The sequence below is a fragment of the Phoca vitulina genome, unplaced genomic scaffold (genome assembly GCF_004348235.1).
Source record: "Phoca vitulina isolate PV1807 unplaced genomic scaffold, GSC_HSeal_1.0 scaffold7, whole genome shotgun sequence".
NCBI classification, from domain to species: Eukaryota; Metazoa; Chordata; class Mammalia; order Carnivora; family Phocidae; genus Phoca; species Phoca vitulina.
Window position 1 is genome coordinate 46,189,634 of NW_022589710.1, and position 16,656 is coordinate 46,206,289.

At 39.6% G+C, this 16,656-nt stretch overlaps 1 protein-coding gene across 16 annotated transcripts in view; it reads left to right on the forward strand.

The window, feature by feature from the left end:
* Positions 1–16,656, forward strand: part of TTLL5 (tubulin tyrosine ligase like 5) — a 274,403-nt gene that overhangs the window by 256,290 nt on the left and 1,457 nt on the right. For 4 of the 16 annotated variants that reach the window (XM_032405621.1, XM_032405625.1, XM_032405623.1 and 1 more), the window contains exon 34: positions 15,919–16,502. In XM_032405621.1, coding sequence (XP_032261512.1) covers positions 15,919–15,941 — 23 coding nt within the window. In that variant the 3' untranslated portion in view covers positions 15,942–16,502. Of the gene's footprint in view, positions 1–15,918; positions 16,508–16,656 lie in introns of those variants that run through there. The other 12 variants (XR_004299582.1, XR_004299581.1, XR_004299583.1 and 9 more) reach the window with 7 other exon arrangements.

The window sequence follows — 16,656 nt, forward strand, 5'->3', positions numbered from 1 at the left end:
TCCTGGGACATCAGTTTTTAAAGGCCTAGTCAACAGATTAGAAAAATCATTCATGTTAAATTTTTATTAGAGAAAAAAATACTTCACAAATATCCTTTCCTATAAAAATATAAACATGAACATCTTTGGCTGGGGAGGAATAGCAGAGGGGGTGGGACAGAGAACTTCAAAGATTTGTGTGATGTGGATAGGCAGCCCTATGATGAAACTGATTTTCTAGTGGTTCTTTGAACAAATAGTATCAATACTATTTCCAAAGGCATCAGAACTCATTAGAGATAATTGGCCAGGGCTCTTACAGAACCGTTGGGAGAAAAGTCTCTATTGACAACAGATTGATTGGGTTTGGGGTTTTTTTCGTTTTGTTTTGTTTTTTTAATGTTTTTACTTATCACTTGAAGGAAGAAAGATACAAACAGCAAATATATAAGGACACAATACAGTAGGAAAAATCCTGGACTCAGGTTCTGTTACCATACCTGCCACTTAGTAACTGGGATCTGAAACAATTAACTTCTCTAGGCTCAGTTTCACTGTCTGTAAAATGGAAATAACATTCATTTAGAAATATGTGTTGACTGCCTGAATTGTGCCCGGCACCTGAGTTCGGATAGCTTCCATGTCTTCTTCATGGGGTTGCTGTGAAAACTAGATGGCATATTGCATGAGCAAATGTTGTTGGTGTTTTTCACTATCAAGTGACACCTAGAGCAGTCTTGACCTCCAGTCATCAAAGACTTATTTTTGGCAAAAAAAAAAAAAAAAATACAACTGATTCATTTGCAGCAAGGTTTGAAGCAAAGAAAAATTTGGCCTTAACTCCAATTAACTGAAAGTTCCAAGTAGCTACAGTATTCTTTGCCCAAGCATTCCAGTTAATACAGGTTTTTCTTTGTTGGTATGTGAGGTCATTGGTGGTTAGTAGTCATCTATTACACTGTAAAACGCATAACCCATTTTACCCCCAAACTTATGGCTTAAAACAAAAAACATTTGTTATATCACACTTTTTATGGCTCAGGCATCCTAGCTTAGCTGCATACCTCTGGCTCAAGGTCTCTTGATGAGGTTGTAGGCAAGCTGTTGGCTGGGAGCCGGGAGCTCATCTGAAGGTTCATTTGGGAAATCTACTTCCAATTCACTCACATGGTTGTTGGCAGGCCTCTTTCCACTTGGGCCTCTTCAGAGGCCTGCAGTTATGGACTGAAATGTGACCCCCAGATTCATATGTTGAAGTCTTAACCCCCATTACCTCAGAATGTGACTGTATTTGGACATAGGGCCTTTAAAATGGTGACTAAGTTAAGAGGATGGACCCTAATCCAACCCAACTGGTGTCTTTATAGGAAGAGGAACGTTAAGACACCAGGGATGCACCTACACAGAGAAAGACTCTGTGAGGACACAGGGAAAAGACAGCCATCTGTAAACCAAGGAGAAAGGCCTCAGAAGGAACCAAACCCGCTGACACCTTGATCTTCCTCCTGAACTATGAGAAACAGTGAATTTCTGTCGTTTAAGCCACCCAGTCTGTGGTGTTTGGTTGTGGCAGCCCTACCACACTAATATAGCTACCTTACAACATGGCAGCCGCCTCCCCCGGGCAAGCAATCCATGAGAAAGTGAGAAAGCACCCACGTAGAAGCCACAGTCTTTTTATAACTTAATCTTGGAAATGATACCCCGTAACTTCAGCTATATTCTCTTTGTTAGAAGTGAGTAAGTCCAGTCAGTCCATACTCAGGAGGGGATTTCAGAGGGCATGGAGAGTAGGAAGTGGAAGTCACAGGAGGCCGTCTTAAAGGCTGCGTACCACACTAGTTTAGATTTGTTTTTAACAAAGTAAAAATTAAAAGTTAACAGATGGACAAACTGACATATTCTACATGTGTAGATTCAATGTCATCAAATACATGGGCACCGTGGCTGATCTAATCTATGGGCCATACTACCATTCTGTAAAGCTAAGATTGTTTTGATTTGGAAAATATAAAATTTTGACATTTCTAGGGGTGAAAAAAAGACCATTTTATGGACAAGATTGAAGAGAAATAGTCCAGTGAATCCTCTGTCTGTGTCTAGTACAGTGATGCTCACCCAGGGATGCCTACCAAGGGGTATGCAGGGGGCTGAGAGGGAAAGAGGAGGGAAGATAGCATGAGTTTTAAAAAAGAATGGTCAAACCATAATATAATCTTCTGTAGGGAAAGCGAGAAGAAACAGCTTTTATAAAACAAAGTACAGAAAGTAAAACTGAACAAAATCTTCTTGGCTGATAGAACATAGGTCATACAGAGTTGAGAAACTGCTCTAATTTCTCTTTTATTGTTAATAGACAAAAAGAGGGACAAGGGATAGCGGGTTAGAGGTGGGCATGTAGTGAGCCATAATACCCGGGGGGGGTACATATTAGAAAATCTGGGGAGGAGTGAAAAATGATTAGTGGGCTCTATGGATTAGTTTGGAAGGCAAATACAAACTAACAGACATATTCAGGAGCCTTTCAAGAGCTAATAGGAAGAACTCTACAAGAGGAGGGTGGGTGATAGTTGAACCCAAGCTTTAGTTCAAAGGATCCAAAGGACATCTGCTCTGTGGTGATGGCAAGCTGACATCTGATTCCTCGGTAAGTATGCTGGGATTCCAATAGCTTTAGCCTCTAAAATTAGTAGCGTTGTCAGCTTGATTGTCTCATGTTTTTCTAACGATCAGAGTCTGTGTGGCAAAGCTATCATTATTCCCAAGCACAGTCAGATTTCTTTTCACCAACAGCCCTCCTTTTCTCCTCTTAAATGATGCTAACATGAGGTTAAACTCTCCCTTTACCTTCCAGAACATTCTAAGAACTATCACTTATAATAACACCTCCAAATACTGAGCTTCAATAATTTGGCTCCTGCTTCATCGGAACTCCCCTTTGGGTGGCCCTTTGTTTTAAGAGAGGAAGAAGCTGTTTCCTGTTATCTCCTGGTTGCACGATAACAAGATGACAGACCAATTCTAGGTCTCTTTCAGTTTTCCTTACACAAAGCTGTGGAACCAGAGTGGGACAGTACGGGGATCTCACAAGGTGACCCTCCCTAAAAAGGTGCCTTCAGATTTGAATAATAATTCTATGGATTATCTAAAGAATTCCCCTGAAGTAGTTGTTTATGTTGGTATGGAACAATTTCTGAGATAGATTGTTAAATGAAAGATACCCAAAAAACCCACTGAAGGTTATGTTCCCATTTGTATAAAAAGGGGAGCAGGAATATACATTTGTATGTGCATAGGCTACTCTGTGAAGGACACACACACACACACATATACACACCAGGAATGAGTCTGGGATGGAAGACACTTTTAACCCTATACCTCTTGTATCATTTGATTTTTTTTCATTTGTGCATGGATTTTTTTTTTTTTTTTTGTAGTTAGGGAGCTATTAAAAAATGCCTTTGTTTTCAGTTATTCATAGAAATTTTTTTAATTCCAGTATAGTTAACATACAGTGCTGTATTACTTTTAGGAGTACAATATAATGGTTCAACAATTATGTACATTACTCTGCTTATCATGATAAGTGTACTCTTAATCCCCTCCCCTGTTTCAACCATCCCCCCACCAACTCCCCTCTGATACCCTCCCCAGTTTGTTCTCTGTATTTAAAAGTCTGGTTTTTTTGTTTGTCTCTTTTTTCTTTATTCATTTGTTTTGTTTCTTAAATCCACATATGAGTAAAATCATAGTATTTGTATCGCTGACTTATTTCACTTAGCATTATGCCTTCTAGATCCATCCACGTTGTTGCACATGGCAAGATTTCATTCTTCTTTATGGCTGAGTAATATTCCTCTGTGTGTATGTGTGTGTACTGCATCTTTATCCATTCAGCGGGGGGACACTTGGGTCACTACCATATTTTGGCATTGTAACTACTGCAATAAACGCAGGGGTGCATATATCTTTTCAAATTAGTGTTTTTGTTTTGTTTGGGTAAATACCTAGTAGTGGAATTACTGGATCATATGGTAGTTCTATGTTTAATTTTTGGGGAACCTCCATACTCTTTTCCAGAGTGGCTGCACCAGTTTGCATTCCCACCAACAGTGCATGAGGGTTCCTTTTTCTCCACATCCTCACCAGCACTTGTTTTGTCTTTTGTTTTTGATTTTAGCCATTCTGCCAGGTGTGAGGTGATAGCTCATTGTAGTTTTGATTTGCATTTCCCTGATGGTAAGTGAGGTTAAGCATCTTTTCGTGTGTCTGTTGGCCATCTGTATGTCTTCTTTGGAGAAGTGTCTGCTCATGTCTTCTGCCCATTTTTAATTGGATTATTTAGGTTTTTTTCATGTTGCGTTACATAAATTTGTTATATATTTTGGATATTAACCCCTTACCATATATATCATTTGCAAATGTCTTCTCCCACTCAGTAGATTGTCTTTTTGTTTTGATTGTTTCCTTTGCTGTGCAGAAGCTTTTATTTTGATGTAGTCCCAACAGTTTATTTTTGCTTTTGTTTCTCTTGCCATCGAGAAGAATGCTGCTACAGCCGATGTGAGAGAAATTACTCCCTGGGCTCTCTTCTAGGATTTTTATGGTTTCAGGTCTCGCATTTAGGTCTTTAATCCATTTTGAGTTTATTTTTGTGTATGGTGTGAGAAAGCGGTCCAGTTTCATTCTTTTGCATGTAGCTGTCCAGTTTTCCCAGCACCATTTGTTGAAGAGATTGGCTTTTTTTCCCGTGACATATTCTTGCCTCCTTTGTCATAGATTAATTAACCATATAATCCTGGGTTTATTTCTGGGTTTTCTATTCTGTTCTATTGATCTATGTGTCTGTTTATGTGCCAGTGCCATATTATTTTGATTAAAAATTGATTACTTCCAGTTTTGTTCTTTTTCAAGGTTGCTTTGGCCATTCAGGGTCTTCTGTGGTTCCATACAAATTTTAGGATTATTTGTTCTAGTTCTGTGAAAAATGCTGTTGGTATTTTGATAGTGATTGCATTGAGGGTGTAGATTGCTTTGGGTAGAATGGACATTTTAACAATATTGGCTCTTCCAGTCCATGAGCATCAAATGTCTTTCCATTTCTTTGTATCATCTTCAATTTCTTTCATTCATGTTTTAAAGTTTTCAGAGTACAGGTCTTTCGCCGCTTTGGTTAAGTTTATTCCTAGGTTATTTATATTTTTGGTGCAGCTGTAAATGGGATTGTTTTCTTAATTTCTTTTTCTCCTGCTTCATTATTAGTACACAGAAGATGCCTGGATTACTTTTGATATAACACAAATAGAATCAGTTTTTAAAAAGAAAGGCATTGCAGAAAGGAAATTTTAGTTCCCACATAAAGCCTTTGAACTCATGCTGTGTTCTCTCACGTGGTCGCCTGGAGTTTTCCAGTTCTCTGTTCTTGTCATTGCAGTTTAAAAACTCATGACAGCAGGAGCTGCTGGCCATTGAGCACCTGCTCTACCCCGAGTGCTGGGGGGTTTACATAGAGTTTCTTGACTTAATCATCACAGCAATCACATGAGGATGTTTCTTCCTGCCTCATTTTTTAGCTGAGACTTGTATATTCCTTCCTCTGGTACTTTTTAGAAGATGGAGAGGACACAGTTCCAAGATAGATTTTCTGCCAAATGCCTGACTAGCACTTTGCTTCAGCAAAACCCAGAGTGACCCTTCTTCTGAGGGGTGCATTGGTCAGTTCTGCCCTTGAGTTTTTCTCTTCTGTTTGTGTGATCCTTTCTCTGGACTTATTATTTCATTCACGTTCAGAACTTCGGCTTCATTCTAACAATTCTGACATGGGAGTCTCCAGCACTGGTACCCAGAATCCATTACAGTAACAAATTCCATCTCAGACACCTAAGAAAAAGGATGCATCTGTGGACTCACATGATCAGAGAGAATTAGGGTGGCTCCAGCTAAGTGTCATGTGAGATCTTTCCTTTTCTCCATCTCTCTCTCTGCCTCATGTTCCTTCTCTCCATCTTTCTCCATCTCTTTTCGTTTCTTTTCACAACTCCATAAACCTCCCTCTTTCCTTCTTTATATGGTTTCTTCCATGTAGCAGATCAGTGGAGGGGTATAGTTTGAGCAGCTCCAGCCTTATTCTTTCCAGTTTAATGACCACAGAGTACAAACAGTATTTCTCTTTCTGTGTTAGTGTATAGAAATCCCAAGGAAGGGCTGTGATTGGCTTGGCTTGGATGACATGACCAACTCTTATGGCAGTTGCTGTGGCCCCGGGGCTAGGGACTTTGGCTGGGTCTGGATCACCTGCCAGCTTTTGTGATCAAGAGGGTATGAGACTCTCTTAACTATAGAGAACAAACTGAAGGCTACCAGAGGGGGAGGTGGGTGGAGGCATGGGTGAAGTAGGTGAAGGGGATTAAGGAGTGTACTCGTCCCGATGAGCACTGGATAATGTATGAAATCATTGAATCACTGTATTGTACACCTGAAACCCATTTAACACTGTATGCTGACTCTACTGGAATTTAAAAAAAAAAAAAAGGTTGTGGTACTGACCTTCTTGGTCTGGCCATAGTCACCAGATTGGAATAGAGCAAGTGGGGAGCAGTTTTCCAAAGGAAGTGAAAGGAGCTGAGACCACAAGCGGATGGGAAGGGATGTTAGGAGACAAAAACAGTAGATTTCCCCTACTTTCAGCCCAGAGCTTCTTTGCAACTGTGCAAATACGGAGTTAAATAAGACAATGTGTGCAATAAATACTTCATATGGTGCCTGCAGCAGAGTAAATGATAGAGCAATATCTACTGGTATTGACTATCTTCTTTAATTGTGGCAAAATATACTTAACACAGAATTTACCACTTTAACCATTTTTAAATGTACAGTTCACTGGATTAAGTACATTCATATTTTTGTGCAACCATCACCACCATCCATCTCTAGAACTCTTCTTTTACAAAACTAAAACTCTACCCATTAAACAGTAACTCCCCATTCTCATCTCCCCCACCTCCTGGCAACCACATCCTCTTTTCTGTCTCTATGAATTTGATTATTCTAGATATCACACATAAGTGGAATCATCAGTATTTGTCTTTTCATGACTGGCTTATCTCACTTTGCATAATGTCATCAAGGTTCAGCCATGTTGTGGCATGTGTCAGAATTTCCTTCTTGTAAGGCTGAATAGTACTCTATTGTATGTGTATACCACATTTTATTTATTAATTCATCTGTCAGTGGATATTTGATTTGCTTCTACCTTTTGACTCTTGTGAGTAGTGCTGCTGTGAAAATGGGTGGACAAATATCTGGTCAAGTCTGCTTTCAGTTCTTCTAGATGTATATCAAGAAGTAGAGTTACTGAATCATATAGTAATTCTTATTTTTAATTTTGTAGAGACTCGCCATATTGTTTTCCACAGCAGATGCACCATTTTACGTTCCTACCAACAGTGCTCAAGGGTTCCCTTTCTCCACATCCTCACCAGCACTTCTTTTTTTTTTTTTTTTTTTTTAATAGTAGCCATGCTAATGGTTGAAATGTAACCATGCTGATGGGTGAAGTGGTTGTAAGTTCTTTAAATTAACCTTGGTAACTGGGCTAATCCAAGTGCCATTGACAGAAGTAGAACACCCAGTGTTGTGGATGAGTGGGACAGATAACACTGAGTATTTTAAAAGTCAAATTTGACATGATGGCTGAACAGTAAACTCAGAAAAGTCTTCTCAAAGCCAGGGAAGAGTTCAAGCCAGACGTAGAGTTTAGCAGTCATCCATATAGAATTACCTGTTAAAGCTGTAAGTGGATAAATTCTCTGAGGGAAAGAATGTATAAAAAGAGCAGCAAAGTGCAAAGAAGAAAGCAGATACAGGGGAACCCTCCAAGGAGGCAGCCTTGAGAGGCACTGGATGGTTCAGAATCTCAGAGACCCACAGAGGGGAGGAAGAGTCAAGAGGGTGGGAATGATTGATGAGCTCAGATGGTATTTTTTAATGGCCTATAATTAAAATTTTGTTAAATTGAATCATATTCATGTGAATACCTCCCTGGAGAGTCCCTTATAATTTTCAGAATGCTTGCATATGGATTATCTTAGCCCTTAATCCAGTGAAGTACACAAGTTATGATTCCCATATTACAAGAAAGAAACTGAATCTCGGGGAGATTGAGGTTTTCCTAAAGTTATTGCTTGGTACCTCTCATTTTCCCAAGATGATCAGTTTTGGGGGAGCTGAAGGCAGATGATGCCAAGTCAAAATGGGCATCAGAGTAGGTTCCCGTCAGACAAGTGCCCCGGCAGCTCATCATCCCTAGCACAGGCGCTTCCCCTCAATACCTCCTGGAAACAACACCTACTGGCTCCTCTCAGGTTCCTGTGAAATACTAAGGAGTTTGATTCTCCAGACTCTAGAACAGTAGTTTGTGAGTGATGGGGTCATGACCAAACAGTGGGTCATCAAGACAATTCGTGGGTCATGACCAGGCTCACCAGAGCCAGGGTGCATGTGTCTTCCCAACGCTGTGAACTCTCAGTAACTTCATCATGTTGGTTACTTGAATTTGGCTGTGGTAGAAATCAGCCAACACCACAAAGCTGGGGCCTTTGTTTGTTTTACCCCAGAGAACCAGTTGTTAAACCTTCACTAGCAAACCACTCATCATAACCCTCATTTCTTCCTCTTCCCTCCCACCCCTCCCGCAATGGAACAGAATAGAATAGAAAGAAAAAATAGAGAGGGTCCATCTGTAATAAAAATAAGGATTGTTTTGTGAGACTTTTGTTTAGGTCAAAAATATATTTATGGGGCACCTGGGTGGCTCAGATGGTTAAGCGTCTGCCTTCGGCTCAGGTCATGATCCCAGGGTCCTGGGATCAAGTCCCACATCGGGCTCCCTGCTCCTTGGGAGCCTGCTTCTCCCTCTGCCTCTCTCTCTCTGTCTCTCATGAATAAATAAATAAAATCTTTAAAATACATATTTTTTAAATCTTTAAATACATATTTATGTATGTATTCATATAAGATGTATTTTTTTTTACTAAAAATAAGTTTGAAAATCAGTTGTCTAGGGTCCCTTCATTTACCTTCCTCAAGTACTTGAAAGTCTGCTGTTCTGCTGATCTTTAGGCAAAGAACTACTAGTCTCCAGCATCTTTTTTGAATGAATGCTGTATCTACTGTTTGGGAGGAATGAGACTGAATTTGTATCGGGCTAGAAATTAATGTTCTAGAATAGACAAAATCCTCTGTATATCAGTTCTTTTGAACTCAAAGCTATATAAAAAAATCTCTTTTTAGACCCCACCAAAGATTTTGTACAGTGAGCATGTATTTGTCCTATGCTCAGAAAACAATAATCATTATTATTAAATCACAAAGATTAGAAGGCCAATAAATAGCAGAAATCAGACTTAAGCACATAGCCTTGTGTTACTCTACCATTCTTCATTATGAGAATTTTCTATAAAGAAATTAAATCTTTTTAAGAAAGTAAATAAACTTTTTGTAAATCATTTTTTTTTTTTAAAGATTTTATTTATTTGACAGAGAGAGACACAGCAAGGGAGGGAACACAAGCAGGGGGAGTGGGAGAGGGAGAAGCAGGCTTCCCGCGGAGCAGGGAGCCCAATGCGGGACTCGATCCCAGGACCCTGGAATCATGACCTGAGCCGAAGGCAGACGCCTAACGACTGAGCCACCCAGGCGCCCCTGTAAATCATTTTCCTTTTAGTGATTCAGTGTTTTGTTTTATAAATCTGGATTTTATATATATTTTTATATATACATACATTATATAGAAACACTTTATATATACATTATATATATAAACATATATATTAATATCCCAGATATGTTTGAATGGATTATGCATCAAAACTAGATAGATGTAGATAGATCATGGAGTTAGATGTTAAGAACTTTGATTTAGATCAGCCTTGCAATTTTTAAATTTTCATAAAAGGGAAGTTATTAAATATTCTCATGCAAGAAACCACAACTCTACAAACATGTTAAATGGTCTGCCCTTAACTATCAAAATGGAGTTACAAAAAGAAACATTTTTCACTGAGTGACATTGGAAAGTCATCCAGATAGGTTTCTCTCTGTTCCGTGATGTCGTTCTATCATGCCCATTTTACTGCTTTGTTGTAGTAAGAAAATGGACCAGAATAAGAGGAACATGGTTTTTCAGATTTATAGGAGTTAAATATGTTTTCAAAAATGAGTTATGGATCATTTTTCTTAGAAGAATTGGGCTTCTTGTATATATGACTTCAGTTTTTTACAGTTGAATTCCTTAAAGTAGCATCTTATTAAAACTATCCTATACTTACTTGCAAGCAGAAAGAAATTCTCCCCCATAGATGGACCCTTGACTCGGGTTGCATTTAGCGTCTAAGAGTTCAACCAAGTGCCTGTGTCATTCGCTAGACATGGAGAAGGGTTCCGGGAGGCCTGAGCGCGCGGGGTGCTGCTGTGGTCAGCCCTCTCGCTCCCCTCTCCCCTGTGGCTGGCTTCAGAGCGCGTCGGGGGCTACCTCTGCTCTGCACAAACCCCTTGCAGCTGTGCCCGGCGCTTCCGTGTCACCAGGCAGTGTTTCAGGAAATGGATCTGATGCTCTTGCGCCTGTGTTGTTCATGCCTACCACTGGAGCTGCGCCCAGGAAGGTGAGGGGCCAGCAGGTTGGCCCTCAATCCCCAGCTGTCCCTTTCTCCTAATGTCACTCAGGATATAAATAAAGTGATTCATTCACTCTCTTATCAAACCAGAACATTGCCAGAAGATACAATCAGGTACAAAGGTACAAAGCCTTTGCATTTAGATCATTTTAAAAATTAAGTTTTTAATTTTATTTCTCCTGTTCACTTCAGACCTGGGAGGGAGAAAAATAACTCCAGTTACAAGCTCATGTTGTTTGAGGTCTGGGCCTTCTTTAGTGGCATGGAAGTCATGATGCATCCTCTGTTTTTTTCTGATCTGGAAAAGCCGTGAGTCAGATGATCTCATTGAAAATGTGCTTCCTTTTCCTCCACACAACTGATGGGTGGTAGGAGCACTGATCTGGAGCGTGGACTGCTGCTTATCACACGAGGCTGTAGTGTTTGCAGAAGCCAAGTTTGTATTGTTAGCTGGCGATCTTTTGCTACCCATAGGGCGCACTGCTGTTGATCATTTCCCATATCAGTCGATCCAGTATTTACCAAGCAGCCCCCGTGTAAACATGTACATGGCAAAATGCTAGGAGCTCAGGTCATGTGAAGATTTGTAAGATGCGGTCTCTGCACTTAAGAGTGTATCCACAGGACATGAACAACACCTGCAAGACAAAGCCCTCCACCCTGACCCCCTGCCCTCAAAAAAGGTGTAAGAAACAATGATTTGGGTGGTTTGGGAAAGTGTGTCAACCATCCCCTCAGGGAACCTACTGATCAGAGTGAGCATGAGCGTGATCTCTTCCCTCAGCAGTTCTACCTGCTTAGCTGCTTCTCCTCATCACTTCACCTGGGCAGATGTTCATCACAGTGTTTAAAATACTTTTATTTTTTGCTGTGTTACAGTAGCACAAGCCAGTTACTTAATATGATGCTAATAGAAGAACAGTAGGCTGGAGGACAGATTGGGTTTGTTGGACTCTAATAGTTGCCAAACCAGTACAATGTCTTTTACAGGTGCTTCAAGATTTTTAAGGGTAATTCTGATAATATCTTATGCTTATGTTGCTTGTTGACTTTAAAACTAACCTAAGAAGATGTAACTTCATTTATTTGATAAGTGCCAAGTTAGGATATAGATAGTATGAACCATAGGCATTTCAAAAAAAAAAAAAAAAAGAAAGAATTTCCAGGTCAGGACATCAAAGCAAAAAAGAAGATGGACAACTTCAATGACCGGTTTTTCAAAATCCTACCAAACAAGAGCCAGGCTGTGATCATGGCCACAGAGGCAGTGAGGGGGAAAACTCAGTAACATGGTTGTCCTGTGTATTATTCCTGCCCTGATAACCCCAGAACTGCGTCGGCAGGCAGAAGTGGAGATCCAAGCAGCTCTGGACCAGAATTATGGCAGGTGTCAGGGACAACAGGTGGAGCATCTAATTGGAGACCCTTCACATAAAGATAGGACCCCAAAGGGCTGTATTCTCCATGTAAAGGTCAACCAGAAATAAACCCTCCCCCTTCCCACTTTGCCTCTACCCCCTCAGGCACTGAAAGAAAATTGCCTATCTTGAGCCTGGGTGCTGAGTGAGATGGAGTAGAGGACTCTCCCCTGATGATTTATAACCACAAACTAGCCCTTGTGTAAGCTTGGGCGTGAATTCATATTCCCTAGATACCCTGAAAAACTTCAAACTGAGAATTTAATCTAAGGTGATCCTAAGCTAATAGGGTGGCCCCAGGCATCTAGTAGAATCAAATGCATATTTTTTCTGGAAGGATCTTCCTTCAACTCAAATCTCAAATAATTCTTACAGGTGAAGGTCTAAGAACTGCGAGATGACAGTTTAAAATCACCAAACAAATAAGGAAACACGGCACCATAAGCAAAAGTCAGCAAAATAACAGATAACAATATTAGACCCACAAAGACTAAGATACTGATATTACCAGACATACAATAAAAAATAAATTTTCTCATGTGTTTAAAGAAATTAAAGGAGGGAGTAAAAGTGTGAGTAAAATCAAAAGATTAAAATTATGACTAAGCAGATTTGGAAAGGAACTATGTAATACTTTAGAATTGCAAAGATAGAGTAATTACAGTTTTCAAATCAATGAGTGGGCTTAACTGCAGGTTAGACCCAGCTGAAAAGATATTTAATGAACTCAAAGATATATTTAAAGAAATTACGTGAACTCAGGACAGAAAGAAAAAGTGATGAAAAACAAAATGAGAAGGCCTGATAGATCTTTAGATAATTGGAGTTCTGGAAAGAAAAAAAAAAAAACGAGACAGGGACAATATTTAAAGGGATAATGACTAAAAATATTCCAAAACTAATGGAAGATACAACTGGCTATAGTGAATCATAATAAATCCACATCTAGACACACCATACTGAAACTTTGGGATACTAAAGACAAAAGATGTTAAATTTAAGCACCTCGAGGCAAAGGAAGGCTTTCCAAAGGAATGCCAGTGATACAATGTACTCCTCAACAGCAATAGTGGAGGCCAAACTATAGTGTGATGTTGGCATTGATGAGAAAAAATAAGTACCCCGCCAGAAATGTATTTTAAGCAAAAATATCTTTCAAGGATGAGGATGAAATAAAGACATTTCCAACATGTAAAACCCAGATGAACTTGGCATCAGTAGACCTTCACCAAAGGAAAGATTGTAAAGAATATATTTCAAACAGAGGAAGGTGATACCAGAAAAAGGTCTGAGATGCAAAAACTGACTTATGAGGAAAGAATGTGTAAAAACATGGGCAAATAAAAGCATAATAATCAATAAAGTAATAATGTTCTTGTGAGGATAAAAAGGAGGGGGATGAAAGTATCCAACACCAATATCATGTTAAGACAGAGGGTGTGAAAAGAAAAAAGACAGAGGATATGATCAGAGTTAAATTGTCTAACTTGATCTTGATCTTATAGAGTGAAAAGGTAAAGATAATGATTAATTTCAGCTTTACATAGTATGTACAAATGCAAAAATAAATAGAGAAACTACTAAAAGAATAGAAATTATAAAACTTTAAGGAGGAAAAGAAAACACAGAAGAGTATGGACAAATAGCACAACTTAAGGGGCACCTGGGTGGCTCAGGCAGTTAAGTGCCCGACTTTTGGTTTCAGCCCAGGTAATGATCTCATGAGTCCTGAGATCGAGCCCCACGTCGGGCTCCATGCTCAGCAGGGAGTTGCTTGAAGATTCTCTCCCTCTGCCGCGCTAATATAAATCTTTAAAGAAGAACACAACTGAAGACCGTAGAAATAAATATAAAAATATTTGTAATCACAAAAATGTGAGTGGACTAATGTTCCAGTTAAAGTGAAAGATTGATTCACTCAACAAATATTTACTGAGTATCTACGCTAGGTACATAGCACAGAGCAGTGAATAAAATAGTCCCAAATCCTTAGAGATATAGACAACAAACCATATTAGTAACACAGTACATTAGATAATAGTGAGTGTTCTAGAGAAATAATAAAATAGTTTACAAGCTGTATATATTTTTTTAAATGGTGCAACTGCTTTGGAAACGGTTTGGCAGTTTCTCAAACCTTTTAAACATAGGGTTACCGTATGTCCCAGCAGTATATGCCCAACAGAAGTGAAAACGTATGTCCAGACAAAACCTTGTATGTGGATGTTTATAGCAGCATGATTACTAATATCCAGGAGGCGGAAACAACCCCAGTAGCCATCAACTGATGAGTGAATAAATACACACAATGGAGTATTATTCAGCCATGAAAAGGCAGAGTACTGTTCCATGCTACAACACAGATGACCCTTGAAAACATTATGAAAGAAGCCAGACACAAAAGACCACATACTGGATGATTCCACTCATGAAATGTCTAGAATAGGCAAATCTATAGAGACAGAAAATAGATTAGTGGTTGCCTAGGGCTGGAGGACAAGATGAGGGAGGGTGATGGCTAAGAGGTATAGGGTTTCATCTTCTTTCAATGAAAATGTTCTAGAATTGATTGTGGTGATGGACAAACAACTCTGAATATGGTACAAGCCATTGGATTATACACATTAAATGGGTGAATTGTATGGTATGTGGCTTATATATCAATAAAGCTGTTTTATTTTTTTTTTAATTAATAAACAGTAAACTCAATGAAAAAATAAGCAAAAGCCACATCCAGGCATTTCACAGAAGAAAAAACATGTAGGCACAATAAATACTTGACTCAACCTCATTCCTATTTGGGAAAATGCTCATTAAAACCACAGTAGGATACCATTGTATACCCACTGGACTAGCAAATATTTTAAACTCAGGCAATACCCCTTCTCCACAGGTAGGGGAGGTAGAGAAGCTGCCCTGGGGGTGGGGGTGGGGGCAGGAATTGGTACAGACGGCTTTGGAATGTAATATGGCATTATTTTTAGAGAGTTGAAGATGCAAGTGTCCATGACCCAGCAGTTACACTCCTAAGTATATAACTGAAGTTGTCCAGTTGTGTGCTGAGATCACATATAATAATAGTTATAGCCGCACTGTCAAATCGAAAACCACAAAATTATAAAAACAGAACAACATAATATTTAGGGTTCAGAGTGTATGTAATAAATAAACCTATTTTTAAAAAGCGAACAAGGGAAGGATAAACACAAAATTCAGGATAGTGGAAATGGGAAGGCAGTGGGAGGGCCTCACAGGGGATGCAGGGTAATAGTAATATCCTTGTCTTAAACCGGGTGGTGGGATGTAGGTGTATATTGTAGGGATGGGGACAGTGGTCCAAGGCAGAGTGCATTCTGACAACCCAATATTCAGCAAAGATTTAGAAAAACTCAGAAGTGTACATGAAGCAGTTTTTCCATGCAGTTCAACACCGAATGCTAATAATGCTGACCTTAAGTTTCTAGAAAAGGTTAACATATTCAGCATTTTTTATTTAAGACGCAAAAGAGATAAAATGTTCTTATCCAGGAGAAAAAGAAGGAAGGAAGGAAGGAAGGAAGGAAGGAAGGAAGGAAGGAAGGAAGGAAGGAAGGAGGAAGGAAGGAAGGAAGGAAGGAAGGAAGGGGAAGGGAAAGAAACTAAGAGAAGTACACAAAGCAGCAGAACAGGAGTGTGTTAGAAAGGTTTCCAACAAAAGTGGTTAAAATGAAAAGTCTTCAAGTTCAAGGTGAACATTTATTTGGCCACAACTTCTTTAGTCTTCAGTAGTGCTAATTAAACCAGACGTTGCTGTAAGTAAAACCCCACACTCATTTCGGTCACTTAGCGGTTGGTTCTCTCTCTTTCAGATCCTGCTCACACTAAGAGATGAGCCGCAACCGCACGGAGGAAGAACCTGTTTGCTACTCCCGCTCCAGCAGGGGTGTGGGGCCGAAGCATCCACCAGCGCTGCAAGGGGTCCACGGTATTTTTTTTTTTTCTTTTTTTTTTTTTTTTTTGCTGCCTCAGTCCCCAGAGCCTTCAAGCAACAATGGCAGTAGATTGTTGCCAATCAGCCAATCCAGACTTTTACTGAGACGACGGGATAACACATCCGCTGGGTTTTGACTGAACTTGGTAGTGGGGACATTCAACTGATATGTTATATACCCCATCAGAGCACACATGTATCTTTTATCCCTTTTACCTCCCGCCCCCCCAAACCCACTTAGGCTTCCTCTGTCCCTTTCCTGCTACCACACAGAGATGATATAAAAGAGGCTCTTTGGCTATTTGCATTTTGCTTCCTCTTCTTTTCCAGATTGCAATATTAAGCTTTACTTCCCACAAGCCTAAAATCCCAACATCATCTACCAAAGTTGTTCTTCCCTTTTCCGAGGGGTCGGGGGAAGGGGGAAGCACACATCACAAGCTTCCCAGAGAGCGGAACAAAGTCGGTGTGCTGTTGACCACATGAGCCGTGGTGAAGGCACCCTTTGGAATTACTGATTTCTAAAATTAATAAAGTAATTCTATTTTTATTTTCTTTTTTTCCATTTACTAATTTCCCAACAATCAGTATTCACAAACAAGCCTGAAGTGGGACC